Source organism: Leptodactylus fuscus, chromosome 4 (genome assembly GCF_031893055.1).
Source record: "Leptodactylus fuscus isolate aLepFus1 chromosome 4, aLepFus1.hap2, whole genome shotgun sequence".
Taxonomy (NCBI): Eukaryota; Metazoa; Chordata; class Amphibia; order Anura; family Leptodactylidae; genus Leptodactylus; species Leptodactylus fuscus.
The window spans coordinates 175031538-175056672 of record NC_134268.1 but is presented as its reverse complement, the minus strand read 5'-3'; the positions used below and the strand labels follow the sequence as shown (position 1 = coordinate 175056672).

At 42.6% G+C, this 25135-nt stretch overlaps 1 protein-coding gene across 3 annotated transcripts in view; it reads left to right on the top strand.

The window, feature by feature from the left end:
- Positions 1-25135, top strand: part of OXNAD1 (oxidoreductase NAD binding domain containing 1) — a 62404-nt gene that overhangs the window by 20645 nt on the left and 16624 nt on the right. For all 3 annotated transcript variants that reach the window (XM_075271463.1, XM_075271464.1, XM_075271465.1), the window contains 2 exons: positions 10778-10919; positions 16100-16342. In XM_075271463.1, coding sequence (XP_075127564.1) covers positions 10778-10919; positions 16100-16342 — 385 coding nt within the window. The remainder of the gene's footprint in view (positions 1-10777; positions 10920-16099; positions 16343-25135) is intronic.

Below are 25135 nucleotides of genomic sequence, written 5' to 3'. Positions count from 1 at the left end.
CAGTAATGTCATTGAAAGACAAGCCTCCATCTACAGTGGGGGAGTTGAGGAAGATCTTGGGATTCCTCTCCTACTACAGAACATATATCAAGAACTTTTCCCGGATTGCAGCTCCACTATATACCCTCTTGGGCATGCCAATTAGCTCACCCACATCAGTAAATAGGAAAAAGACCAGAGGCGGGTCACAGCCGAAGGAAAGAAACACTGTTTCTGCGCAGCAACCAATCAATTGGACTGCATGACACCAGGAAGTACTAGAAGAACTAGTGAATTATCTTGTGAAACCGCCCAGCATGGGATATCCAGATTTTAACCACCCTTTCATCCTTCACTGTGATGCTTCTCAGGTGGGGCTTGGAGCTGCCCTGTATCAACGACAGAATGGCATGCTAAGAGTCATCGGCTATGGTTCCAGAACACTGACAGCCGCTGAGAAAAACTACCATCTACATTCTGGGAAACTCGAGTTCCTTGCAATGAAGTGGGCTATCTGCGAACGATTTAGGGATTATCTGTATTACAGTCAAGAGTTTGAGGTCTACACTGATAATAATCCTTTGACCTATGTCCTCACGACAGCAAAACTGAACGCGACTGGTCAGAGGTGGGTAGCAGAACTGGCTGACTTCAACTTCAGTATTAAGTACAGGCCAGGAAGATGCAATGCTGACGCAGATGGATTGTCTAGGATGCCGTTAGAGCCTGAAGAATTTATGCAAGCTTGCTCAGAGGAAATCTGCCTGGGAACCATTAGGAGCACCACTCAGGCGATAGAAATTCAGAAGCAGGAATATACACTACTGTGGTGTCCATTGACAGTAGCAAGCGTTATGGAAGTGAGGGAACAAGATTATACCCCCATGTCCATCCAACAACTGTCAAAAGAATCTATCAGGAAAGCGCAACAAGAAGATGAAACAATTGGAAGAGTCCTCCAGTATATGGACCAGAACAGGGTTCCAGGAAGACGAGAGAGGGAGTCGGAATCACCAGAAGTAACTACTTTACTGAGAGAATGGTCAAAGTTATACTTCAGCTCAGACGATATCTTATACCGTCAGAGAGGACCGAACCAACAGTTAGTGTTACCCAGGGTATACCACAGATTGGTTTTCAAAGAACTCCATGAAGAGATGAGACACCTGGGGGTAGAAAGAACAGTGAACCTAATTCGTGAACGGTTCTTCTGGCCCTATATGCAAAGAGATATCGAAAGATATGTGACCAGAGAATGTGGGTGTTTGAAAGACAAACATCCTAACAAGGCGACCAGAGCGCCCATGGGCCACATCCAAACTACTTACCCGTTTGAAATGGTTTCAATAGACTTCCTACACCTGGAGCAGTGCAAGGGTGGATATGAATACATCCTAGTGGTAATGGACCATTTTACTCGATTTGCTCAAGCATATGCCACTACTAATAAATCAGGCAGGACAGCAGCAGAAAAGATCTTCAATGATTTTGCTCTGAAGTTTGGATTTCCTACTAAACTACATCATGACCAAGGAAGAGAGTTTGAGAACCAACTCTTTGCCAAGTTAGGAAAATACTGTAGAATCCAAAGATCGCACACTACGCCCTATCACCCAGAAGGAAATGGACAAGTAGAACGCTTCAATAGGACATTACTGTCAATGTTGAGGACTCTGACAACTGCTGAGAAAAGAGATTGGAAGAATTCTGTAACAAAAATGGTACATGCCTATAACTGCACCAAGAGTGAAGCAACAGGTTACTCGCCATTCTTCCTTTTGTTTGGTCGATCCCCAAGGCTACCCATTGATATTATGTTCGATACCCCAGTTTCAGAAACATACAAGACGTATCCTGAGTATGTCCGGGTATGGAGGGAACGTATGAATGAAGCATACAACATAGCATCAAAAGTGAATGCGGAAGAGCAGAAAAAGAGCAAAGAATACTATGACAGAAGATGTCATGGAGCAGAATTGACACCGGGAAGTCGTGTGTTAGTCAGAAACCTACGAGAGAAAGGGGGTCCAGGAAAACTTCGATCATATTGGGAAGAGAAGGTTTATGTGGTTGTGAGGAGAAAATCTGATGACAGCCCTGTTTATGAAGTAAGAACAGAAATAGGAGATAATAAAACAAGTATATTGCACCGAAATCTACTCCTACCATGTGATTACCTGCCGCCACAGCAAGCCATTCAGGAAGTTGATAAACGTCGATCAAAACCTCTCAGACAACGACGTAGGAAGGAAGTTATTGATGGAAGTGATGACAGTGAGAGTTCAGATGAGGAAAATCAAACCCTTGTATTCCATATACCGAACAGACGCGGAACCAACATTCCTCAACAAAGTGAGTTATGTCCTGAGGCTCCTGAGTTTGTACCTCAAAATGCACCCAATAACTGTATGGTCTCAGATGATCCGTCACCAGTTACTGAAGAAATGGTTGAAGAGGTAAGAGCAGAGGAACCCCTAGAGGATGCAGAAATAGGTTGTCCAATGGAAGAGCAAGGACCTACAGATGCAGTTCCGAACACATCAGAGAATGAACTAACAAGTGACATGGAAGCAGAGACCATTGAAGCTGCTAGGACTGAATCATCAAGAGAACTACCCAGCAGGAAAGTATCAACTAGAGAAGTAAGAAAACCGGTGATCCTGACGTATGACACTCTAGGAGAACCAAGAGAAGTACCAAGAACTGTCCAGTTCAGACAGGTGTGGACACCTAAGGGTCAGGTAAACCAACCAGAGTGGTATCTACCCACAATCTACTTTACTGAGGACTTTAACTGTGATGAATAGACTAGTTTGGTTATCTTGAATAGAATCAACCTACTTTGAGGATAGTTATTCAGAGCTGGTTGAAGACGGAGGAAGAGCTCCAGCTGAAGAATGGAGAAAAGGTTGTTGTTAATGTTATGTTTAGTCAGGTTATGGTTATCATTGATGTGTTAATGTTAAAGGAAGTACTATGGACACTGTCTCACACCTCTTCACTAAGGACAGTAGAAGGGACAATGGAGACATCCACCAGTTAGATACTGGGATCCTGGATGTGGGAGACGTCCTACAATCAGGAAAAATGGGTGTTGACCTTTGAGTAAGGATAGTTCCAATTGGGTCCAAATTAACCATACGGAGGCGATATTTTTGGGCCAATGTCAGGGACGACATGAAATTAGCGGGGGAGAGTGTGACAGGTAGAGACAGACTGCAGCCATGATGTAAAATCATCCAGCACCTGTGGAGTTAAAGCTCTAACAAGAGACACAGGAAGTGGTCACTGACACAGCAGGGTGTGCTGGGAGGGAGACAGTGATCCTGGGGAGTTATAGGAAAAGGGAAGAGAGACACCATGTTGGAAGAGACACAGGAAGTGGTCACTGACACAGCAGGGTGTGCTGGGAGGGAGACAGTGATCCAGGGGAGTAAATAGGGAAAAGGGAAGAGACACCATGTTGGTCCTGAAGCAAAGCTAGAAACTCTGGACTGTAGAACAGAACAGTGAGAACAGAAGGGAGTTTAGCTGAGCAGCTGAAGGCCAGAACTGATTGAGACATCCATCTTTCCCAGTGATAAGTACAACTGCCAGTATACAGTGATATTTGTGATGACTCATGTACTGTATGTGATAGCTGTGGAGACTGTGTGAAGAGAAGAGAAGTAAAACCTTAACAACAACTGCTGTCTGGGATTGTCCCTTCGTCTAAGCTCTCTAATATCCAAGAACTCATATACACTATGTCCTACCTCGCCCCGCTGTGAGACGGACATACGACAATAGTCAACGCTAGCGTGAACATGGTATGCTATGTATTTCACGGTCAATAGTGCGTCTGTGATATCCAAAACAACCACTAGATGGCAGATTTCTATTTGAAATCATACAAGATAACACAATACCTTTGTAGGATTTGAAGAGTATATTTCCTGCTAACTTTCTTCTGTACTAAAGTTACCGTACTTGTATATGTGGTTTGGATTGGATGATTTAGTTATTAGGCCTGACTGTGCCATACATAGTTTACAAAAATAGCGTTTGATATTTTTCAACTGTTCCTTGCTTATAATAACCTCTGTATAGGTTTAGTAGTAGACAATGTAAGTCAAATATTAATGTGCTCGACAACTACATTCAGGCTGAGACTGCACTGTATGTTCACATCATGCGTCCATCATCAATTTAGCAGGTCTTGAATATGAATATGTCAATCTAATATGTACGGAAGAACATCCTTCGGCTTTGGTGTGAAGGGGATATATACACATCAGTCACTGCCAGTGTTTTTGTGTTTGGACAAAATAGTGCAGTCTCATACCTCCAAACATTCAAAGGAAAGACAGAGGGACAGAAAGTGCAACTCTGCCCATTCCCATCTATTTCTCTTTGTGCCCCCCATAGTATAACAGCCCTACAGTCACTGTAACATGATATGCCTGTACATTATAATGCCCCCTCCAGTCACCCCCACAGTATAATGCCCCCTTCCTTCTGCCCCACAGCATAGTATCCCCCTCCAGTTGCCCCCAGTTTAATGTTCCTGTCCACGTATGAGTTGAAACTCGGACACACCTCCTACCGACCAAGACAGCGGGACTGTCCTGTCGAATCTGGGACAGTTGGGAGCCATGCAGTCTACTAAGCTTTTGTGTCCCACAAACAACTAATGACAACAACAAATCTGTTCTGTTATTTTCCCATTCTGAAGACTATTTAGAAGGATTACTATTCCATGGCATCCTTATCTATATCTTTTAAACGGATCCACTAAACAAATGATAGGACAGGAATATATAGTCTAATATTCCGATTTGTGCTGAAACTGTATTCATTGCTATGGGACTGGCAAAGTCCTGCTCATAGCTGTCTCCAGCAGGCCCATAGAGATGAATAAAGCAGTGAGCATGTGACTGTTGTTCCATTCAGCAGGACATGATACTCTTGTTCTCCTGATCATGGCTCCCATGGGTGGGGGTGGGGGGTTCCTGGTTATAGGGGAAAACTCTTAATGCTTGTGGGGTTTTTTTTGTGTATTTCAGTAGGTTTTTTTTCTAGTTATTTTGTGCTGATTCATCTTTATCCAGAATAAACATTTTCATATAAAAAGAAACTACATTTTGTATAAACCTTCCTGGAGCTTGTAACGTTCAGCTTCGTAGATGCGCAGAAAGGGAAGTGGCTCTGTGTGCATTGTCCTACAGCTTATCGGTTATGAAATAACAATGTACCAAATATAGAAGCAAAGCCTAAAAATACAGTGTCATACAAAGGTTGCTAAGGCTGTGTGCACAGCATGTGTGGGGCATACGGTTAAAGTATTTCTTACGTAAGGGGAAAATGTACTGCTAGAAATAGGATGCTATTGAATGTGTGTCTGGTAGTGGGCTTAGGTTCCCTATTATTTTATAGTATATAGGGGCGTCGCATCATGGATTAGCTTCATGGTAGTGCAATGCCTCTTTAACAGTGGTTACAAAGAGTAGCAGTGATCACAGCATTGAATGCTCAGGGGTTTGCCTTTTCACTAGATGGTAGTATTTTAAAGATGTACAGATATGTCCACCCTAAACTCAGAACAAACTAGGTTAAGGTTTCTCATGACACTAGTTCAGTGCAAAGTACAGAAAACCCTTAACAGGCAGCAATTCGCACTACAACCCATATGCAGCTGCATGTAAATAAAATATAGCAAAATCATGTCTTGAAAAGATGGTTATCTTGTGATTCATGTGTATTGGCAATGTCCAGCTAAAAGGATAAGTGAAGAAAGGTGTATCTGTGTTTTGCAAAGCATTACTACTTTATATACTGACAATAAGCAGTGCTTGGGTGCCACACGGTGGCTCAGTGGTTAGCACTGCAGCCTTACAGCACTGGAGTCCTGGGTTCAAATCCTACCAAGGGCAAAAAGCCATCTGCAAGGAGTTTGTATGTTCTCCCCGTGTTTGCATGGATTTCCATCCCATATTCCAAAGACATACTGATAGGATAAATGTACATTGTGATCTCTATGTGGGGCTCACAATCTATATAAACCAAAATAATAAGCAGTGGTTGGTTGGCGCACCAAAATTACATTTTCGGTGCGAGGATCTTACAGTTACTTCTGTTGAATCGGCAAGATTTGCAGGCTGCTGCTGCTGCAGTTTGGTAAGATCCAGGGAGTTTATTTCTTCAGTGCTGAAGCCATACATGAATGTAATAGGGATCGCTAGATGGCCTGGCGTCGAAGGCTGGTCTTACACAACCGTAGTTTTACACCGCAAATGCTCCGCAATTGCGGGTTTAAAATTGCGGACCATTTACAGTCCCATAGTCTTCTATGAGGCCTCTTACACGACCGTAGATTTTGTCAGTGGTGTGGCGTGCCGCAACCGTGCTCCGGACAGTATACCGCATGTCCGTAATGGCCATGCTTTTGCGGTACAGAAGGTCCAATAGAAGTCTATGAGCGCGTGCATTTTTGTGGATACACACAACACATGTTCAGTGTGTATCCGTAATTGCTGAAGTCAACATGTGTGTTTTGTGGTGTGTTTTGTTTTTTGCGGATCCGCATAATACTAATACACACGGAACGTTGCAGATGCACTTTTTTTTTAGGGAAAATTTTGTTTTTAGAGGGAAATTTGTGTTGCGGATCCGCAAATTGCGGACCGCAAAAACCACTACGGTCGTGTAAGACCAGCCTAAGTCTTCATGAGGATGCATACTACTTGACAGTCATAAAGAAATGCCCAAGGTTGTGTCTTGTATAGTCCAATTCCTATTAGGCTCTTCTGTACATTTTTTCTGTTTGAGTACAAATACTCAGAAGTCAGCTTATTATTAATTTAAAAAAATTGGAAAGTTAAAATCCATATATGGGGGGAAAAATAAAAAAAGGTATAAAAAAATACACTTTTATAAAAGATAAAAAAAATTATAATTAATAAAAGACAAATAATATAAAATAACAATGCATATTTGCTATAGATCCGTCTAAAGATAATGTTGCTTTGCAGCGCTGGAGTCTATATATATATATATATATATATATATATATATATATATATATATATATATATATGTATGTATGTATGTATGTGTGTGTGTGTGTGTGTGTGTGTGTGTGTGTGTATATATATATATATATATATATATGTGTGTGTGTGTGTATATATATATATATATATATATATATATGTATATGTGTGTGTGTGTGTGTGTATATATATATATATATATATATATATATATATATATATATATATATATATATATATATATATATATATATATTTATATGCTCTCCCAGTCTTTTCTTGTATTATTATTTCTCTGGGCCTAGGCTAGTCTTCTTCCACCAGAGGGAGCCCTTGACCAATGCTTTTATAATCTGTTTAGCTGCTATTGGCTTATAGAGAGTGAGCGGCGCCTATTTACTTTCTATATTATGCTGTTATTGTTATTATGGGTTATCCTTCACTACAATTATCCTAAAAAATGAGAATATCTGTCTAATAGTGTTTATACGCAGGGGAATATTTTATCTCTGGAAAGAACTACAGCACTAGTATCTCTTTTTTTTTCTTTGTTCTCTTGGTAATTTTGTGAACAATTGAATCTTCGTCTACCAGGGTATGTAATAATATAATGAGAGTCTGTAGATTCAATTCATTAAGGAACACAATGACCTCATGAAGAAGTATTTATAGAGCTTACCATGCATTGTATGATTACCTCCTGTCCCTTGCTGCAGAAAATCTATTAAAATCTTAGAATCCTACTTTGTGTTATAAAAACATGGCTGAACTTTTTTTTCATACCAGATCCATGCGGTTCAAGAAGCCTGGCCGCCTTATGTCACAGGACTTTAAGCTTGTTAATCTATATATGAGCCACATGGTTTTCATTGACGTAAATTTGGGTAATTTCAGTCCAGCGGTGAAATAAATGTAATGTTGTCCGTTGTAAAAGTAAAATGTGTTGACTTGTTGGATGAAATTTGGAATCCTATCCTTACAAGAGTTCAGTTTACTAGGATAGGAGCCAGCGCTCATTACATGTTTAGGCTATATGGTCAGTAAAAGAGAGAAGCTAACAGAATTAGTTTGGATTTTTGCGGATTCTGTAGCGCTGGTCTTCGATCCATTGCAGAACTACAACGCTCAGCACAGAAAGATTGCTGCTATAGAATAGGAGAAATCAGGTTTGTTGCAAATTCCATTGTCGGAAGAATACATGCAGCAACAGTATCTGTAGCCGGATCTATAGCATATATGTGTATAGTGAATTAAAATGAGTTTTGGACAAATGTTCCGAAAACCTAACCAGAAGCTGCATTATCCTTCCATCTTCAACTTGAGACCCTCAGGGGCAACATGGTGGCTCAGTGGTTAGCACTGCAGCCTTGCAGCGCTAGAGTCCTGGGTTCGAATCCTGCCAGGAGTAATATCTTCAAGGAGTTAGCATGTTCTCCCCGTGTTGTGTGGATTTCTTCCCATTCTATAAAAACATACTGATAGGATAAAAAAAAAAAACAACCATAGTTCCTGCCTCTTTGGACCTGGCTAGAATGTTACAAGCAGTTGTTCAAAGGTTTATTCAGGGAGTACATTTTACTTCTTTATTTCCAGCCCAGGATGTGTCAGTGTTGCACATCGGGTTTCCAGGCTGGTTCTGATTCAGGTTCATGTGATCACAACCAGTGCCTGGCACACATGCCGATCTGCTTCCTCTCCTGTGTTCACTAGTGTTACCTGTATTATTGGGGCTGACCAAATAGACTGTTATAATAGTAAAACCATCTCTGGATCAACTATGGTACCTGGTGCTGGTTTTGACAGACCCCTGCCTGGAAGAAAGGTGTACTTTAGTCTGCAGCTACCCCTTTTTAAAGAAGTTGTCCATCACAAATTATAACCTACCTATAGGATAGATAAGTGTCTGATCTCTGGGGAGCGCATCACTGGGACTCCCACAGATTATAAGAACAGGGGTCCTGTGTTCCTCATGTGAACTGAGTGATAGTCACTTGTGTGCACCACAATTACATTCATTCTCTATCGGACTGCTCAAGTTAGCAGGTTATCTCCTCCATGCCTTGGACTCTCCATTGAGTTTGTCCATCATGTTTCTAATGTACTGTTGGAGGAATGTTTGGAATTTCAGGGAGTTTTTGTTACTATTCAGTTTAACACTCCTTAAAACAGGATAAGTCTTATATGAAGCATGGACTTGAGATTCCTCAAGACTTATCACATTCCTTTCAGAATGTCATTTGTCGACCTTGCTCCTTAGTAAGTGGCTACACATCCTGCTTCTAAATGCAAGTAATTGCAGACAATATGGCAGACTAATGTCTTTGGTTGGGTAGATTTCTGGATTGACTATTTTGTACAAGGAAAATGTTTGTTTTTGTACTGTGTTAGCTAGTGGGTAGGAAATATAAAAAACAAAAAATTTGAGAGTCTTCAGTAGTTGATACCTTTTTTAACAGCTAACTAATAATGATGACAGGTTATAAGCTTTCGAAGCTCTCGGCTTCTTCCTCAGGTAAACTAAGAGGTAGAACGACCTCGAAACGCGTCAGCGTTTATTTTAACCACTGTGTATTTTTCTTTTCTGATCTTTCACTTTTTTGTATTTTGGCATTCCTAGCCTACATATTTTTAAATGGAAAATTAAAGGTAAAATTTTATTGAGCCTTGGATGAGTGTGGACCAGCTCTATTCCTTTCATTATTTTTACTAAGAAACTTGACTCTTCAAATCTGGAGGAACCTAGGTCATGCACCCCATCGGGACTCTTGGAGTATGGTGAGCTTCAGTTTAGGCTCTAACTAAACATAGAATAGGTTACCTCACCTAGAATAACAGAAATCCAAAAAGCCAGTAGAATCATTCAGGACACAGCTCCAAAAATATGATGTCAGCTCTCCAGCCAAACTCTGCCAAAGTGTTGCTGCTGGAGCTGGCTTCTTAAGCCTCCTTGACGAGGAGACTCTCTGCAGCTGAGTCGCTGCCGGAACACCCCCAAAGTGTGGACTGGAGGGGGGTGGAATGACAGGTCCCACTACCAATCCTACCTGTCATTCCTAAAAATCCAGCCCAGTACTGAGCATTTACCAAAATGCTCAGCAGACGAAAGTTGTCTGCTGAGAACAAACATTCCTGGAGTTTTCTCATCTCAGCCACCTGAGTAGTCTGGGTGAGATGTACACCCCTCCACTACCTGACCAGCCATCAGCTTACAATTTGTATAAAAAGAAATTGGGGGAAGCATTGTTCTGTGGGGAGGGGAACTTAGGTGCATCATACTGTGTGTGCGGCGTGGACCAGTAGGAGTATTTTACTGTGTGGAGGTCCACTTAGGAGCACTCTACTGTATGTATGTATGGGGCACTTAGGAGCATTATACTGTGTGGGGGCCCACTTAGGAGCACTGTACTGTATGTGTGTATGGGTACTGGGAATTATTATACTGTGTGGAGGTCCACTTAGGAGCACTGTATTGTATGTGTGTATGGGTACTGGGAAGCATTATACTGTGTGGAGGTCCACTTAGGAGCACTGTATTGTATGGGTCACTGAAGAGCATAATACTGTGTGTATGGGCACTGGGGAACATAGGAACATAGGGTTATGTCACACACATCTGTGATCTCTGTGTGAATCTGGCTTCTGTTTCCCATTATCAAAGGTAGAGCAGAGGAGATTTTAAGAGCTTAACCTTGTGCACTACTAATATAGGAAATAATAAATATATATCTAAACTATTTGTCTGTCGGGACATCTGTTCCTCTTTTTAGGGTTGATTTCTTTATTCCCGGAGTTCCTAAAGTTGGAGGTTTTTCCATTTGTTCAAGTCCTGGACTTCTGGAAAGAGAAGGAGTTCTGGAGCTTGCTGTGAAATACAACTTACACCCTCCTGCTTACTGGATCCATACAGAGGTAAGCTATATCACTATCCAGTATACACACTGCCTGGAATATGTACAACAGTAATACATGATATGCAGAATAATGTGGAGCACATCAGCAACTCTGCTAAGTATTTATACTGCAGTAGTTGCAGTTTTCTTAGACTTTGGAGATCATTGACAAGCAGTTGTAACTGCATCCTGTACAGTGCTGACAAGTCTGAAGGAAAACTGCAGGGAATCTGATCGGCTGTAATCCTGTTTGTTATGGGCCGAATACTGCTCAGATATTCCAGAACTGGGTTATTAACTCTTTTGTGACTAATGATAAATATACAGTATCCATCATAAGTGGGTGCTAGATCCTTCATCATGACCTATATTTGTTGGCAATTGCAGCGCTGACTTCCCCATAGCAGTGAATGGAGCATTGGCCATTCAAGCACACAGGCACACCATTCTCAAGGAGGAGGTATGGGGGACTTTCGGACCCCTAATCACCTGATTGCTGGGGGAACTGGTGGTGGAAAAGGAAAGGAATAGGTGTCCCTAATGGGACAACCCCTTTACGTTCTGGAAAAACCCAATAAATAGACGTTGTTGTTAAGTGGTTACTGGGAATTCACAGCTTGAAGTGTCCTTCCATACTCTATTCCCCCATTACTTTAAAGAGGTTATCTACATTCTAATATTGATCACCTTTCCTTTAGATAATTTATTAGTATTAGGGTTGCTAGGGTCTGACTCTTGGGACCTCTACAGATCAGCTGCTCTGGAACAGCGTGGGTCCAGGTAATGTTTGCATGCCATTGAAGTGTATGGGACATTGCTGCAGTACATAAAGCCACTGTTACGTTAGTGCAGCGAGTAAGCAACACAACTCCCGGCATGTAAACTTTACCAGGGTCCGCACTGTCCTGGAATAGCTGATCTGCTTAGGTCCCAGGTGTTGGATCCTTGCAATTCTACTATTAATTCTGGTCCTGGTCTATAGCATGTCCTTCATCAATCTGCTCTGAATCAGAAGGAAGCTGATAGGAAATGAATCATGTGGCTTGTGAACTAACTGAACTGAATAAACTAAAGAACTAAAAACAAATCATGATGCCTTAGTTCAATTCTGATGCATATACAGGTGAGCACAGTAGCGCCACCTATGGTAGTTTAATGGCGCCGACTCCTTGATAATGCATATGAGAAAGCTGAAAATAGTTCAGCAGCACCTGCATACTTAGCACAGAGTAGACTGGACTTCTGGACAAACCAGATGATGACTTTTATCACAAAAACAGGTGAGTTGCATAAATCTACACAAACCAACTTTCTTTCACTCACAGATGAGCTTTTCCACTTTGCTTTTACAGCATTAGAAACTGAAAAGCAAGTGGTAGTGTGCAGTGAATGAGACGGCAGGAGCTGCCGCTGTGCTGTATCACTCCTTCCTCCCACTTGCTTTAGTTCCCGGTGATCTAATCTTTGCCAAGAATGTGATCTAATAAGTTAGTTCACTGTGAGAATTAGTTCATTTTAACTAGCAGTTCACAAATTACCCATCACTAATCTGCAAATCTTAATGCAGAGTAACCAAGAAACACCAGCAATGAAGAATATAAGTTACTGGTAGTCATCACCTTGTTTTTTTTTGCAGTTTTTATTTTGTTCTTTCTTTAAAACCTCCGCTGGAATGAAAAGTGCTGCAATATGGAATTGAGTTTTAAACTTGCACTTGAACACATTTATGTACAGCCAAATGCATTTTATCGTATCATCAAATTCTTTGTGCGTTTGGTATTACAGTTAAAAAAAAAAAAAAAAAAAGTTTTATTATTTGCAAATCTAATATATGCCAGAAAAAAAATGCAATGGCTTGACGTAGGTCCTACGAACATCTAACTCTGGAAGTCAGAATAAGTTCACAATACTTCTATGTCAGTGCTCTGTTATGGGGTATTTTGACCTGTATGGGATTTAGGGTTGCAGTGCACGCTTTAATATAAAATGCAGAAGCTTGTATAATAATAATAATAATGCCTTAGACCTCTCGGGTTTGGGTAGTCCTCAAGCTATTGGATCTGTATGCTGCATATTTATCCAAATGAAAAAAACAACATTATGGAAAAAACTATGAGATAGAGTAGTGCTATGAGGATTGGGAGTAATACTATGAGAGGGCTTGTGAATACAATGAGCATGTGAGTGGAAGCTGGGATTGGTATGGGTCATAGCATTAATTAAAGGGAGTCTGTCACCAAGACCCAATATATCAACCCAGCCCTGCAAACACATAGGTTAGGGCCACCTGAGAGATAATAAGCAGAGGGGCTCCTTGGAGCAACAAGAGCAGAGCTGTTTACATCTTTGGAGCAACGGCAATAATACCCTCGAAGAGCTCATTTGCGTTAATGAAAAAACAGTAATGTCTCGATTAATGGAAGCACCGATTCACAAGGGTTGAGAACTCTGCTACGATAGGGTCACCTGAATCTGCAGGGCTGGGTGTATTTGGTGAATTATGCTGACAGACTCCCTTTAAGACTGTGGGAGAACTTATATTCCAGGAACTGCAAGAAAGTATGTGAAATGACCTGCCCTGTCTACAGAAGGAAAACCTACTTTTCAGATGTGATGTAAAGAAGAACGCCATGCTGGTAACAAAAGTTTTTGAGAAACCAGTGAAGGGCTGAATATCTTTTATTAATAATTTCGATAATTTATATATTTGAATATTTGTACTCATTTTAAATGCTAATTACATCTAACAATAATGTAATATAATATAATATATGGAGAGATACAAATATATTTACAGTTTAGCGTTTTTTTCCTGGTGCCTGTACAGTAGTCGGTGGGCATATCGTCTATGTTTTCTTGTTCTGTACAACACAGGAAATGGTTTTTTGTACTAGAGAGGCCTCAGCATTCTTTAGTGTCCTGTCCTGTCCTGTCCTCACACCAGCACAGGTCAGTGGAGTCCAGCTGTAAACATGAAGGTCAGCACCTTGTAAGATTCCTAGCCAAGTTTTCTACATCATGTCTGGGAGTATTCTGCCCAGCATTAGATTTTGAGATTTAACCCTTTGGCAGTTGATTTTTTAGTATTTTAGTTTAATACCCACCCTCTTTTCAGCAGTGTAAACAACTCATGGAGTCGTTGAGTTCATAATATCTAGTATAATGTTTCCCTCTAAGACTTTTTCAGGCCCATTAGTTGATAGTACATGTTTCTGTTAAAGGGGACTGGTCCTAAACTGGTCCCAGCATGTTCTAAACCTTACAAAAATTTACCTTAACTGCCCAGTTCTAAACCAGGAAAAATGGCCCAGTCCTGAAATGGTTGGAGGTTTCCTTTTCCCTGATGTCCTGTGTTAGTTATAATAATATGTCGGAGACCTACACCAGATAATGGCACTGGTTAAGATTCACAAACATGTATTTACTTTGTGTTTTGTTGGAAAGCTCTCCAAAATAAAGATGATAACAGATCTCCCCAGGAACCAATTGTAATCTGTGGTAGCACCAGGTAGCAGTATTCAGTTCCTGTGTAGTTCTACCACCATATGCAAAAGTGAAAGATAAGCCATCAACATGATTTTGCCACTAAAAACCTAGTTCCTATTCAGGATAGGGTCGAATAGGTGCATGTTCAGCCTCCACTCAGTTCTTTTCTATGTAACATCTAAAGATCCTCAACAAACAGAAAGAGAGGGGATCTTTGTAGCCACATTGTCCACACCAGAACACTGGCCTGAGTTATATAGGAAATCTACATTATTCTGGATTTCCATTCTGATGCACTGGAGTCTTAATAATTCAGACGTCTCTAGACAGACCCTGTAAGTAGGGTTTCCAGAAGATGTAAAGTGGTGTTCACACTACCGCTGCTCTCTGCCCGGGGGTTTCCATCCTAAACCCTGGGGTTTTTGGACAGGGGACGGCTTGTCGGTGGTCAGCTTTAAAATTCATTCATTTGAATGGTTTTTTTAGGGTAATCACCAGTGTCCATATACCAGCCTCTCCACCTGGAAACCGTTTTTTTTTTTTTTTTTTTTTTTTCTTTTTGCACGGACTTTGTGTCCGTGGAAAAAAACTGGTTTCCCCGCAGAGAGGCTGCATACAGACACCAGTGGTTAACTTTAAAAACCCATTCAAATGAATGGGTTTTAAAGTTGACCGCCGACAAGCCGTCCCCTGTCCAGAAACCCCGGGGCAGACAGCTGCGGTAATGTGGAATGCCCCTAATATTAAACAGGCAAGGCGTGCAAGGTACAGGTTGTACATTCTATTATCCTAGTATCCCCTCAAAATATACATAGAAGCCTCTGCTCAAAAGTCCATAAATGTGAAAAGCCATCAGGTTTTTCCCCGACTATACAGAATTTTTGATACTGAGAAGCAGAGAAGGGGCAGTCACAGGTTTGGGTTCAATCACACATATTACAGAGGGATTACGTAAATCAATATATCCTGTATATTTGTTATTTTTCTGGTTTAGCACATGATATTTGGTTGCACCGTCCATTATATGTATACTATGATACGAAGTTATATTTATTAAGTGACTTGCTACAATACTAACCTTGGCATCTTTTTGTGCTTTGATATCATTTTGCCTACTTTTCTTCAGAGGAAATCCATTCTTTTCTGGATGATATTTGGCTCCTTTCACAAGACATTCAGTAATGCATATTAATAAACATCCTTGTTTTGTGTGGTGGAGCAGGCTAACCGCACAGTAGCAAAGCTCAGAATAGCATGGAACCAGCATGGCCATGCCAATGAGCTGCTTTGCCAAGTGTTTACTGCTGCCATGCCAGTTTTTCATATTACAGGGTACAGATTGTGTATCGATGGAATTTATCTTGCATTTTGTATCTAAAGCAGGGAAAAAAATAATAATTAATCATTGTATAAAATGAATCCTGTCAACTACATATGCCAGGCTTGTTTCTCTGCACCTGTATATTTATTCGTTGCACATTCATCGCTTTCTTTTTTCCTGATGGCTTTTATTGATCAGTGTAATACAATGAGTGCACACGTTGAGCACACCTCTCTTTTTTATATTATTCGTCAGTGTGTATCTACACAAAATGCATAATATTGTAACCCATTTATTGTTTTATACATTTGTTGGTTTATTTGTGTGCTTGGTATTATTATCGCATAGCTTGTATTTGTATTCATTATTATGGCTTTTCTTTTGTATCACAGTGCTCCCTGGGCTCAGAAGTAGCTCTACGAGTGGGGGGAGAGTTCTTCTTTGATCCTCAAGCATCTGACTCTCCTGTGGATCTGGTCTTAATAGCTGGTGGAGTAGGAATCAATCCCTTGTTTTCAATACTCTTGCATGTTGCTGACCTTCATAAGGCCCTCGAGACGACGGGCAAAGGCTTCCAAATGGGGAGTGTAAAGCTGTATTATTGTGCCAAGAACACCAGCGAGTTGCTATTCAAGGTAATTTCTATTCTTAAACTTCCTAGACTGTTTTCTCATCTATTAAGGATCACAAAAAAAAAATCTTGAGCGATGATTTACAATAGTGACCAAATATGAGTAGCACATGATATTAATATGGTTGCTCTTGTCGCTATGTGTGACTTCTGATTTGTCTCCATGCTATTCATCTTAACAAGAAATATAATGTATAGCAAAGATTACAAATGCAAATGCATTACAATAGGGGAGATGGCACACTAGTAATATAACAAGTAAGCAAAAAGGGAGAGCAATCTATATAGAGATAACACAGTAGGTACTTAATGTTAATTTAGTTTATGGATCCAGACCTATGTGCTGACATAAAGCTGGACATCAGCTGGTATCTGAGCCAACATGGATATGAGGGGCTGAGTGGTGGGGCAAAGGTAGCTACTGTAGTAGGACAGAAAAGCGGGAGAATAATCCATCCATGGATTATGGTTATATATCACAAAATATTTTAAAAGAAGTTGTCCAAGCCAAAAATATAGATGGCCTACCCTAAAAATAGGTCCCTAATATCAGATCTGCGGAGATCTGACACCCAACTTTTCCATAGATGGCTGTTCTCAGCAGCTGATACACAGAGACTGAAGCAGAAAGCGCTATTCTTTGTTGGGTAGTCTAGTTGGTCTTGGGCAGTGAATTCTACAGAGTGGGTGCAGCACGAGAAGTCCTGCAGACAGGATTGAGAGAATAAATGGAGGATGAAAGCCATAGATTATTGAGCAATAGTTACAAATGTGTTAGTAAGACAGAAAGGGGAGTAGAGCTTAAGGGTCCATTCACACGGAGTAATGTGCCGCGTGTCACGGCCGCAAAATAACGCGGCGTATACGATCCAGGCTCCCATTGAAATCAATGGGAGCGTATACGGCGCGCAAAGTCTCACACGCCGTATACGTGCCACATCATGCGGCACGTTACTCCGTGTGAATGGACCCTAATTCTGAAAGAAATGGGTGGTGAGGTAGGGATGGATTCAAAAATGGTTTTGGTTGAAGGCCCCAGGAGCAGTGCATTTAATTTATGATATTATTAGTCAGAACAAGAGACCTGATATGTAAGGAGGATGCTATGTTACAGAGAGATGAAGATTTCAACTTAGAAGGGAATCTGTCAGAAGATTTCGCTCTTCCAAATGACTTTTTTTTTTTTTTTTTTTTTTAACTGTAGTTTTTATTAAGTTTTTTCACAAAGGGAAATAGGTACAGGCAAATAAACATGTAGAACATCTAATAATTAACAGATCAGTAGTTAAATAAAACAAATGGAAGGAGGGAGGGAAGGAGGGGTGGAGTTATGGACCATGGAGAGCACAATAAGAGTTCCAAGGTGACCACACTGCCTGGAAGGCATCTAAGGTGTGGTTAAGGGAGGCCGTCAAATATTCTATAGAGCGGACATCTTTTACCCTAGCAACAAGAGGGGGAGGCCCTTTTCCAATTGAGGGCTATAAGCGTTTTAGCCGCTGTGCATATATACAGAAACAATTTAGAAGTCTGCCTGCCTAGATGGGGAGGAGGAAGATTGAGCAAATAAGTAAAAGGATCAAGCGGAACACCTTGAATAAAAGAGCATCAGAGAGAGATTGGACGTCAAGTCAGAAGGGACGGACGCCGGAGTAGTCCCAGGAGCCAATATTGGTCTGACAGTGCCAACACAGGGGGGAGATACTGGGTTTGAGGGCCGGGGTATAGTACCAGTGCATAAGCAGCTTGTACTGGGTCTCACAAGATTAAATACAAGCAGATGACTTGGCTACACGAGACCAAATAACTTGCCGCTGGGTGAGATCTGCCTACCCAGGGCTTCAGCCCACTTAATCATATACCGGTGGGAAATCGGGACCGCCCCTCTGGAGAGGAAAGAAGTGTATAGATAGTTGAGACCTACCGTAGAGGTTCCCACTCGACACACCTTCTCAAAGATGGTAGGCGTTGAGACTCTGAGAGAACCAAACTGAGAGGAGACAAAATGCACAATCTGCTGATAATGAAACCACTCCGTGGATGGCAAGTGCAGGGTAGAGGTAAAGTAGTCAAAGGGCCAAATGACTTCTAATGTTTTTTTTGGGTTTTTTTTGTTATGTAGACTGTGAGCCCCACATAGAGCTCACAATGTACATTTTTCCGTATCATTATGTCTTTGGAATATGGGATGGAGATCCATGCAAACACGGGGAGAACATACAAACTCCTTGCAGATGGTTTTTTGCCCTTGGCGGGATTTGAACACCAGGACTCCAGCACTGCAAGGCTGCAGTGCTAACCACTGAGCCACCGTGTGGCCCCCAAATGACTTCTATTGTTGTATGAACAAGGTTTCATTGATGATCAAAGCTCTGCCATTATGAGCAAGTGGTAACCCTTTTCTGGCTACAAAGATGCTTTCAAGGAAAACCTAGAAATCGTTTCTTGGGGCAAAATCTTCTGAAATTTAGGGTGCATTCACACTACGTATACGGCAGCTTATTCTGAACGTAAAACACGTTCAGAATAAGCGGCGTATAAAGCAGTTCCATTCATTTCTATGGGAGCCGGCATACGAGCGCTCCCCATAGAAATGAATGGGCTGCTTTTTTCACTATGAGCAGTCCCATTGAAGTGAATGGAAAGTGCCTGCGTGTACAGCTAGCTCTGCTCATTCTGAGCCGCACACGCCAGCACTTCCCATTCACTTCAATGGGACTGCTCGTAGTGAAAAAAGCAGCCCATTCATTTCTATGGGGAGCGCTCGTATGCCGGCTCCCATAGAAATGAATGGAACTGCTTTATACGCCGCTTATTCTGAACGTGTTTTACGTTCAGAATAAGCTGCCGTTTACGTAGTGTGAATGCATCCTTAAGTTAGTTATGATGGAGGAAACAAAGTTTAGAAAGATGTAGTTTGAGACATAAAGAACAGGATATCTTTTTCTTACAATCATAACTAAAAGGGTCAACAATTTTGCTTTGGGGTCATTGGCCTGTAAAGTTCACATGTACCTCTGCTACAATAAGTACCATAGAAAGGTAACGGAATACAAGAGCGTGTCTGATGTCTTCCTCCGAGAGTCATCTTCTCTATTGCAGATGCAAGAGCACTTAAGAGAGCAGTGTTGTGTATCTGAGCCCATCCCATCACTGCCTAGCAGGAAAGAAAGGTGATTTTGTTTCAGAGTTACCATTGCACTCATTTACAGCAGCTCGCAGCCCTTGTATCTGCCTCCCGTTTACACTGGCATTCAGAGTCACCTTTGGGGGGTCCATCATGGCTTTTGTCACTTTTGACAGGAAGATTAGCACAGCATGCAGCACTATTCTTGCCATCAAAATGAAAAAAAACCCTTCAGATCCCCCAGTGGGCTCGCAGTTTTGGATCTATTGTGTTTTCACAATTTCATGTGACTTTTTGGTTCTGTATCTGTTTCCAGGTTTGCAGCCATCTGACCGTAGTTTAGAATACTTACACAGGTTGTGTTATTCCCTACTGAATATTACAGATGTATTTCATCTCCTTTTTTGCTTTCATATCCTATTATTCAGATCATAAACGGACAATGGAGACTGTAGATAGGGAAAGACTGCAGGACAGAATGGAAACAGAAGGCCGCAGAGGTTTTCTAAACAATAGCCCAATTGATACTACTTGGTAAAGGGCAATATATGATATTGTGTGTGCAGGTTATAGTAGACGAAGAAAGTATTCTCTGTAATTTACAAGTCCTTATAAACAGGATGGAAAATTACCTACAAGGTAATGGTTTCTGTTTGGTATGTACATGCAGTTGTGGTTGTCCATCTTGGACATGATGGTGGAGGTTTAGGAAAACATGCCAGTCTTCATACCTGTGCCTTCAGAGGGGGCTCCTTATTTATGGGTGAAGTATCAGCTCATAGCTGGCATAGATTTCCCACTTCATTTAAGCCAATTTTGTGGAGTAAATAATAATAAATCACGTCCTCCACGTGCCCACTTTTCGGGAAATTTCCGTCAGTGTCTCAAAACTTCCAGTTGTAACCCTAGGTTTGCGACTTTTTTTACTTAAGATATTTGCAGAAGAAAAATAAATCTCCCCTTATATATCTAACCAAGCTATGGTCACACATGGCCCATTGACCAGTTAGAACCAAGGCTGATATAAAAAGGGTTTTTTTGGCCCTATTAGCAGTTTAAGGAGGCCAATGTGTTTGTGAGTGTTGCAGCCTCCTCCCTGTCCTCATAATATCACCTTCATGGATCATATAGCACAGCTGCATCTCAATCACATTCAGGTGAATGGAGCTGAGCTGCAATACCTATACAGCATTGTGCTTGTTGTTCTGGTCATAGCTAGAGATGAGCGAACAGTGTTCTATCGAACACATGTTCGATCGGATATCAGGGTGTTCGCCATGTTCGAATCGAATCGAACACCACGTGGTAAAGTGCGCCAAAATTCGATTCCCCTCCCACCTTCCCTGGCGCCTTTTTTGCACCAATAACAGCGCAGGGGAGGTGGGACAGGAACTACGACACTGGGGGCATTGAAAAAAATTGGAAAAAGTCATTGGCTGCCGAAATCAGGTGACCTCCATTTTAGACGAATAGTGGATTTCAAATCCGGGTCATATGAGAATGTGAACTTTGTGACTATGAGACAGGGATAGCTGTACAGGCAGGGATAGCTAGGGATAACCTTTATTTAGGGGGGAATGTTATTAAAAATAACTTTTTGGGGCTCTATCGGGTGTGTAATTGTGATTTTTGTGAGATAAACTTTTTCCCATAGGGATGCATTGGCCAGCGCTGATTGGCCGAATTCCGTACTCTGGCCAATCAGTGCTGGCCAATGCATTCTATTAGCTTGATGAAGCAGAGTGTGCACAAGGGTTCAAGCGCACCCTCGGCTCTGATGTAGCAGAGCCGAGGCTGCACAAGGGTTCAAGCGCACCCTCGGCTCTGATGTAGGAGAGCCGAGGGTGCACTTGAACCCTTGTGCACCCTCAGCTCTGCTACATCAGAGCCGAGGGTGCGCTTGAACCCTTGTGCACACTCTGCTTCATCAAGCTAATAGAATGCATTGGCCAGCGCTGATTGGCCAATGTATTCTATTAGCCTGATGAAGTAGAGCTGAATGTGTGTGCTAAGCACACACATTCAGCTCTACTTCATCGGGCTAATAGAATGCATTGGCCAGCGCTGATTGGCCAGAGTACGGAACTCGACCAATCAGCGCTGGCTCTGCTGGAGGAGGCGGAGTCTAAGATCGCTCCACACCAGTCTCCATTCAGGTCCGACCTTAGACTCCGCCTCCTCCGGCAGAGCCAGCGCTGATTGGCCGAAGGCTGGCCAATGCATTCCTATGCGAATGCAGAGACTTAGCAGTGCTGAGTCAGTTTTGCTCAACTACACATCTGATGCACACTCGGCACTGCTACATCAGATGTAGCAATCTGATGTAGCAGAGCCGAGGGTGCACTAGAACCCCTGTGCAAACTCAGTTCACGCTAATAGAATGCATTGGCCAGCGCTGATTGGCCAATGCATTCTATTAGCCCGATGAAGTAGAGCTGAATGTGTGTGCTAAGCACACACATTCAGCACTGCTTCATCACGCCAATACAATGCATTAGCCAGTGCTGATTGGCCAGAGTACGGAATTCGGCCAATCAGCGCTGGCTCTGCTGGAGGAGGCGGAGTCTAAGGTCGGACCTGAATGGAGACTGGTGTGGAGCGATCTTAGACTCCGCCTCCTCCAGCAGAGCCAGCGCTGATTGGTCGAGTTCCGTACTCTGGCCAATCAGCGCTGGCCAATGCATTCTATTAGCCCGATGAAGTAGAGCTGAATGTGTGTGCTTAGCACACACATTCAGCTCTACTTCATCAGGCTAATAGAATACATTGGCCAATCAGCGCTGGCCAATGCATTCTATTAGCTTGATGAAGCAGAGTGTGCACAAGGGTTCAAGCGCACCCTCGGCTCTGATGTAGCAGAGCCGAGGCTGCACAAGGGTTCAAGTGCACCCTCGGCTCTCCTACATCAGAGCCGAGGGTGCGCTTGAACCCTTGTGCAGCCTCGGCTCTGCTACATCAGAGCCGAGGGTGCGCTTGAACCCTTGTGCACACTCTGCTTCATCAAGCTAATAGAATGCATTGGCCAGCACTGATTGGCCAGAGTACGGAATTCGGCCAATCAGCGCTGGCCAATGCATTCTATTAGCCCGATGAAGTAGAGCTGAATGTGTGTGCTAAGCACACACATTCAGCACTGCTTCATCACGCCAATACAATGCATTAGCCAGTGCTGATTGGCCAGAGTACGGAATTCGGCCAATCAGCGCTGGCTCTGCTGGAGGAGGCGGAGTCTAAGATCGCTCCACACCAGTCTCCATTCAGGTCCGACCTTAGACTCCGCCTCCTCCAGCAGAGCCAGCGCTGATTGGCCGAATTCCGTACTCTGGCCAATCAGCACTGGCTAATGCATTGTATTGGCTTGATGAAGCAGTGCTGAATGTGTGTGCTTAGCACACACATTCAGCTCTACTTCATCGGGCTAATAGAATGCATTGGCCAGCGCTGATTGGCCGAATTCCGTACTCTGGCCAATCAGCACTGGCTAATGCATTGTATTGGCTTGATGAAGCAGTGCTGAATGTGTGTGCTTAGCACACACATTCAGCTCTACTTCATCGGGCTAATCGAATGCATTGGCCAATCAGCGCTGGCCAATGCATTTTATTAGCGTGAACTGAGTTTGCACAGGGGTTCTAGTGCACCCTCGGCTCTGCTACATCAGATTGCTACATCTGATGTAGCAGTGCCGAGTGTGCATCAGATGTGTAGTTGAGCAAAACTGACTCAGCACTGCTAAGTCTGCATTCGCATAGGAATGCATTGGCCAGCCTTCGGCCAATCAGCGCTGGCTCTGCCGGAGGAGGCGGAGTCTAAGGTCGGACCTGAATGGAGACTGGTGTGGAGCGATCTTAGACTCCGCCTCCTCCAGCAGAGCCAGCGCTGATTGGCCGAATTCCGTACTCTGGCCAATCAGCACTGGCTAATGCATTGTATTGGCTTGATGAAGCAGTGCTGAATGTGTGTGCTTAGCACACACATTCAGCTCTACTTCATCGGGCTAATAGAATGCATTGGCCAGCGCTGATTGGCCGAATTCCGTACTCTGGCCAATCAGCACTGGCTAATGCATTGTATTGGCTTGATGAAGCAGTGCTGAATGTGTGTGCTTAGCACACACATTCAGCTCTACTTCATCGGGCTAATAGAATGCATTGGCCAATCAGCGCTGGCCAATGCATTCTATTAGCGTGAACTGAGTTTGCACAGGGGTTCTAGTGCACCCTCGGCTCTGCTACATCAGATTGCTACATCTGATGTAGCAGTGCCGAGTGTGCATCAGATGTGTAGTTGAGCAAAACTGACTCAGCACTGCTAAGTCTGCATTCGCATAGGAATGCATTGGCCAGCCTTCGGCCAATCAGCGCTGGCTCTGCCGGAGGAGGCGGAGTCTAAGGTCGGACCTGAATGGAGACTGGTGTGGAGCTATCTTAGACTCCGCCTCCTCCAGCAGAGCCAGCGCTGATTGGTCGAGTTCCGTACTCTGGCCAATCAGCACTGGCCAATGCATTTCTATGGGGAAAAGTTAGCTTGCGAAAATCGCAAACTGACAGGGATTTCCATGAAATAAAGTGACTTTTATGCCCCCAGACATGCTTCCCCTGCTGTCCCAGTGTCATTCCAGGGTGTTGGTATCATTTCCTGGGGTGTCATAGTGGACTTGGTGACCCTCCAGACACGAATTTGGGTTTCCCCCTTAACGAGTTTATGTTCCCCATAGACTATAATGGGGTTCGAAACCCATTCGAACACTCGAACAGTGAGCGGCTGTTCGAATCGAATTTCGAACCTCGAACATTTTAGTGTTCGCTCATCTCTAGTCATAGCCCAGTCTCTTCAATCAGGTGATCTGGGTGTCACTGCCACCAATCAAATGTTGATGACCTATTCTAAGGATAAGTCATCAATAATTAAAGGGACTGTCCAAAAACTATGTCACTCGGATACATCACCAGTCCCTCTCCAGCGACTGCTGAGGCCACTGACTGGTCTCAGCAGTCTCGTGTGGTGCAGGGCTTCAGGGGACTGAGGCAAAGTGCGTTGTCGAATGGATTGGGACAGCCTACAATGTAGCATTGGAGGCAAGTGAGTACGTTTTGTTTTTTTATTGTTACACGTGCCCTAGACCTCTTCGTAGTTTGTCTAATTCCTGGACAACCCCTTTAGCTATAGGAAAACCCCTTTAATACTTCCTATATAGGAATAAGTTATGTAGACATCGCTGTATATGGATTCAGAGCTCACACAAGGCTATTACAGCTTTGTGCAGGGTTTGCATACAGAGAATGGATCAGATCCCATCCTCAGATTAAGAAAGGCTAACACGGTATGTTTTGTACCAGTTATGGCATTTTTAGGACATTTACTCTGTAAGACCTCCTCATCTGTGACCTAGCTTTCACAGCAGGGGTTTAGATCTGTTGATAGTAGTATGATCCCTTATTGCTACTTTCAATTCAATTATGGTTTTTTTTCTAGCACAAAACCAACCATAAAAGTCTTTAGCTAGTGTCTGTGTGAAGGTGTTTTATTCATGTTAGAAATAAACCTAGATACCAGGCCCCATAGTATGTTTAGGGAGCATCCTCGCCAGTGTAAGCCGGCCCAGTGACAGATGTTTCATATGCTTCTGATCCATTAAGAATGTCTGTAGTTGTTTGTTACAATAAATTA